Source organism: Syzygium oleosum, unplaced genomic scaffold (genome assembly GCF_021117445.2).
Source record: "Syzygium oleosum isolate NSW1041296 unplaced genomic scaffold, Sole_v2.1 Sole_v2.10, whole genome shotgun sequence".
Lineage (NCBI taxonomy): Eukaryota > Viridiplantae > Streptophyta > Magnoliopsida > Myrtales > Myrtaceae > Syzygium > Syzygium oleosum.
In genome coordinates, this window is record NW_026607494.1 from 5,465,065 (window position 1) to 5,470,563 (window position 5,499).

Consider the following 5,499-nt stretch of genomic DNA (forward strand, 5'->3'; position numbering starts at 1 on the left):
AAAAAAAGTCCATTAACCTTATCACATGCTCCTCGCACACAAGAAAGCGCCTAGCTAGAATTTGCTTCAATCCACGACGTTCTAATTACAGCTTTCCTCCCGCATCTGCAATGATTCTCCATCTCCATTTTATTTTTCTTTGTGGAGAGGGGGGGGCACCCCCAAAATTTTAAAAACCTTTTTTAAAAAAAAAAAACCAAAACAAGAAAAATTTTTTTTTTGGGAAAAAAAAAAAAACAAAAAAAAAAAAAAAAAAAAAAAAAAAAAATTGGATCGGCGGTGATGAGCATAAGGTCATTGAGTCACGATGATCAAGTTCACATAGTATTTTAGAATAAAATCAAATCAGGGATGAATTTCGGGTTATTAAGTCAAAGCGGTCAATTCTTACGTGTTATTCAAATTAAGTCCGAAGAAAATCTCATGGAAAAAAAAAGAAAAAAAGAAGGTGTGGCGCAACTTCAAGAAATGGAAGCAGGGGCTTCAAGAATTTTTCCAAATTGCCTCCCGTTTCGTCAGTCGACGAGGACGGGGAGTGACGACGACCATCCGCGCGCACGTACACAAAGATGGCGGAACCTGTTAGATTCATGCGAAACAACGAGCACACGCTCGCATAAAAACTATAAAGAGGAGCTCGTTCGTTGTCACCCGCCCCTGCTGCTCTGTTCTTAAACCCCTCCCCGTCGAACTCCCAAGTGGGGGTCGCCACCATTTGCTTGAAAATCATCACCACTTGGGAGAGTCAGACGCCCGCAAGCTCGACCCACCCTTGTCCTCTCCCTCGCTCTCTCGCGTGAACCTCTAGTCTTTGATCTTCATCTGGGCTCGAGGGGTCCGCGCATTCGCCTTCGAATGGCGTCTCCATATTCGGTGGCTTCGGCTCTGCTGATTTTCTTGAGCGCCTTCGCGTCGGCGGAGTCGCGGCGGGGCTCTTGCCCCGTCGAGCCCTTCCCGTTTCTCTACGGCTTGATGTCCCGGTGCTCCACTTGGGTTTCGCCTGGTTTGCCTCTTCAGGTGCGTTGCTTTTTTGCGCTGGATTCCGATGGTTCGCTGCGTCATGTATCTGGCTGTGCTGAAAGTTTGCTTCTTTATGGTTTATGTGGGTGTTTTGTTCCTCTGGGTGTGTTCTTTGATGGGTTCTTTTTTCTTTTTCCTTCTTGGCTGGTGATTAATTCATTGATCATTTCCTTTGGATGTTGAAAATGAAAACTTGCCCCTCTCTCTCTCTCTCTCTCTCTCTCTCTCTCTCTCTCTCTCTCTCACTCTCTGTATTTTGGGTAGGGTGATCCTGAATTTTTTGGAATCCTTAGTTTTGTTTAATTTTCTTTCTGGGGGAATGAGTTCCGAGAATATGGAGATTCATAACAAAGATTACGGGTTGACTTTTTGTCATTAATCAGCTTTTGGCTCAAAATTTACGAACTCTTCAAGAATTGGGTGTATTAAGGGCCTTACTAGGAGGAGCACCTAGACACTGTGTGGAATGTGAGATGGCGGTTCTTTTGTCTTTTTCAAAGTAGGAATTCTTTCTTCCTCATATGACTTTTCAGGGAACACGATGTTTGAGTTGTTCTAGATGGCTCGACTGAGTTCGTTCTGTTACATTGACTCTTGACAGATGATAGATTAGTTTGCAAAACTACCTGCTTGAAACAGTTAATGTCTAATGAGATCTGGAAGAAAAGTCTTGGTTGTTCTTTTTTTTCCGATGAGTGAAGGAAACTCGGTTATATCTGGGGGTGATGTCATCATGAGCCATTGATGAGTACGGACCGAGCACATGTGCTCTTACTCCCATCAGACATAAGATGGCAGAGATCATATTTTCCAAACACTTATCTAGATGTAACTTTAAATAAAAGTAGCCAATGAGAAGAATATAAAGTTATTCCAATGTCGGACAATTTTCCTTATCGTTTAGATGATCAAAATAGGATAGAAGAAGAATACTGAAGATCTTATTCCCCGCCAACTTGTGATGATCTGCACTTCTGTTGAACTTGAACGGTGGGATTTATTTTTGAGCCAGGGTGATATTTTCTATGGCTGTCGAGGACTACCTCTTATTTAATACTTACTCTATGTGGGAGAATTTGAGGCTTGTTGGGTCTCCGTGCGGAGTCGCTTTTATCCCTGTACGGAAATCAGTCTCCCTGTAATGGGCAAAGTGAAGTTCCTTGATGGTGGGAAAGGTTCCTTTAGTGCTTCTTCTGAGACCTGGAGAGTAATTAAGTTGCTTTTGCTTTCTATTCATCTCTGCGTGAATGATTGAACTAACTCATGATTTTCAGACATAAAGCCAGTCCACTTATCAAGTACAACATAGGATCAAGTCTGACAATTTAATGGCAACCCGATACCGTCAGTGAAACCAAACATGTATTTGGCCAAAAAGGGAATAATCCAACTTGTAGATTTTACAAAGCAATCTAGACCAAGAGCAAGCGGTCGAGAGAATTTCTCAACTCAATGCTCCTGATGCCAGCCATGTGGCCCACAATGCAGCTCTGTCTATTGATTCTGCTAATCATCCATATTCAGAAAAGCATTCAATTGGAGAAATCTGTATATGCCCTGCGTTCAAATGCAGATGCACAATAACATATGAAACTCTCTAATTTGAGGTTAGCCTTTTGCTTTTCACTAAAAGTCGAGGTTAGGTTGATTCATTTGTTAATTGTTATGTGACCCTCTATCATTGAAGGTAATACTCTTTAGTCCTCTCTCAGTGCCATGTGTTTTTTGTAGATTTTCTGTTCATTTTACTTAACATGGCCCTTGAGACTTTTCATGCCAACTGTGCTTCTACTTTACCACATATTTTCAGCATAGAGCTTCTTACTGACTTGTCACTTAAGCGGTGTTGTACATGTTATGATGAGAGCTTGTGCATCTGTCTGTCTTTTGCAGCTGTATATGTAAGTTCCTGCAATTTTAGTTCTTTTAGCTAGATATACGCTACTTTCTCAAGATTCTGTGCTTTCTTGATCCGACTAATCTTTACATCCTTTGACCTTCTTCCCCTGCCTACTTCAGGTGGATGGATACTACCTCGATTGCATTTTGGGTTCCAAGGACAAAAATGCATGTACCGCTTTGCTCTTTTATGCTTCCTGGTGTCCATTTTCGCAGAGGTTGCTTCCTATTTTTGATGTCCTCAGCTCCATGTTTCCTCAGATGGATCATTTGTTAGTTGAGCAATCTTCAGTTATGCCAAGGTGCAATACTGCTTAATGATATGCTTCAAGCCTCCTTTGTTTTTAATTTACCACTAGAAGATCTTTACATGTTCCATTGCTTTTTGTTGGCCTAGACCCTGGGTGGTAGATTTCTGATATTATTGTTAATTAGTAGGAATTTGTGGTCGAACATAATAGTAACCGACAAATTTTAGGTTGTGGTGAACGCTGCACCGTCTTTTTAGAGGTTTAATGGGCAGTTTTTTTTTTTTATATTGTGGAATTTTTGCGGAATTTTCATTGGGAAAGGAAGGGTCACGCTTGGTTCCATCGGGAAGCGGAAGTGCAATGTCCTTTCTTAGATTGGAATTGCATCACTTGACCTCTTTAAGTGTATGGCTTTGTCTATTTGACAGTCGAGAGTCATTTAGAAAACATCTTTAATACATAATTTGAAATCAAGTGCATAGGGGGTGTGCAGACCTCAATGCTTCCATAATAATAATCCTCCTATTTACGTTTGAAGACCTTTTGCATGGTTGTAATAGAGGGTGATATCTGCTATCGGTGGACTAGCTAGGATATGTATGCATTAAATCCTTTGGGTGAGCGGGCATTGGGGGCAGGGATGGTAAGGTAATCGGCATTTCCATGTGAGTTCATCGTCCTTTGTGAGAGAATACTTGAAACATCGTATTCAGTTGGTTGTGAAACTCTCACTTGCATGTAGGGCCTATAACGTAGTCAGTCCATCATGGTGTCATTGTGGTCCCTTTTTCTTCCTTCTTATTCCAGTCCGGGGTGACATGCATACCTTGGATCAATTGAGCGTTTGTAGTGTCTTTGATCCCAATTAGGGTCTAAAATGCATATTTATCACGGATAATAATGCCTGATCTATTAGAGCATAATTAATCCCTTGAAAAAAAATTATTTGTCTTTCCTGAGAGGTTTTTCTCCGTGAATCCTTTTAGCTAGTGACATTATGCTTTATTATGCAAAATATTAATTACTTGCTTATATTCATATTGGTGAGTTACCATGTCATGCTTGCTCATTATCATTTCAAGTTTCAGTGTGCTTTCAAGATATGGAATCCATACTTTGCCCTCAATATTGGTAATGAACCGGACTTCGATGGTGAAATATCACGGTTCAAAAACCCTCCTCTCTCTGGTGCGGTTTTATGAGAGAAACACTGGTAATTTTTTGCTTTATTTTATTTTATTCAATAAAGATGTTGAGGATGATTTGTTTGCAGGCACTTGTGTTACAGCGCGCTTATCCTCCTTTTCTTTAATAAAGTTAAAGATTGTGTTGTTGGACTCAACTGTTGAAGGAACACTATAGTCGTTGAAGCCCCTTTACTTTTCTTTTCTTTTTTTGGTCACTTCCATGAATTTGCCTTGTATAATTAGCTCCATCAAGCAGAATTTACCAAGCATCAATGTGACGTCTGCCTTTCCGATGATAATGCAGGGTTCGAACCAGTTCTAGATTTCATGGAGGATCGACTGACAGGTTTAAGTAGCAGTAAAGAATCAAGCTCCACACCTTGGAATAGGAATGGCAGGACATCTATGAAGGAGATGATGATGAAGGATCCTTACTTGTCTCTATCTGTATCATTCCTCTGTCTGGTCCTTATGGTCAGGTTTTCGGAATCTTTGCGTTTGCTTCACATGATTGATGTGAGAAGGGCTTGGAGGAAACTGAGACTCTGCAAGAGCAGCAACTTCCATGTAAGCGCTAGGAATGCCCAGGCATGGGCATCTTCGCTGGCTTCTGTATTCACCCGGTGAATCTCCGTCAGCTAGATTATGAATCTTAGGTCTGTAACAATAAATTCTCTCTGTGCTAAACGAATGGCAAGAGAATAGATCATAAATTGGATGGTATAATTACCTCTCTCTCTCTCTCTCTCTCTCTCTCTCTCTCTCTCTCTCTCTCTCTCTCTCTCTCTCTCTCTCTGTGGCATGTGAGCTTCAAGATGTTTGCGTCTTTCACAAAGTAGTGTTGTTTACCGTCTTTGCGACATCTAGCAAAGACAGTTGCTGATCTTAGTTTCCGAGCGGCGAGGGCGATCATTTGTCTTGTTTTGACTTCATTCTTCGAACGTGACTCGGCAACCGTATTCGTGCGTTGGAACCTATGCTCGGAGCGGCAAGACCAGTCTCTTTCCCCCAAACTCTCAGTCACACTCCACCCCGGACCTTCTGCATCATGCTGAAAGACCAGACATTTGTTTGTGTTTTGATACTGCAATCAGTTGATGAATACAAAACCTAACTACTGTCCTAGTATTAGTATGCCGGAC

At 41.3% G+C, this 5,499-nt stretch overlaps 1 protein-coding gene across 2 annotated transcripts; it reads left to right on the forward strand.

The window, feature by feature from the left end:
• The first annotated feature begins 433 nt into the window (after nt 1-433).
• On the forward strand, nt 434-5,083 carry LOC115669182 (5'-adenylylsulfate reductase-like 5). Of its 2 annotated transcripts, none has more exons than XM_056315137.1 (4): nt 434-1,017; nt 3,040-3,221; nt 4,259-4,383; nt 4,662-5,083. In XM_056315137.1, exons 1-4 carry the CDS (start codon nt 856-858, stop codon nt 4,982-4,984), a joined length of 792 nt encoding a protein of 263 aa, XP_056171112.1. In that variant the 5' UTR covers nt 434-855; the 3' UTR covers nt 4,985-5,083. The 2 variants fall into 2 exon arrangements, with proteins under 2 accessions (XP_056171112.1, XP_056171113.1); XM_056315138.1 differs by lacking the exon at nt 434-1,017 and adding an exon at nt 2,693-2,921.
• Nucleotides 5,084-5,499: the final 416 nt, after the last annotated feature.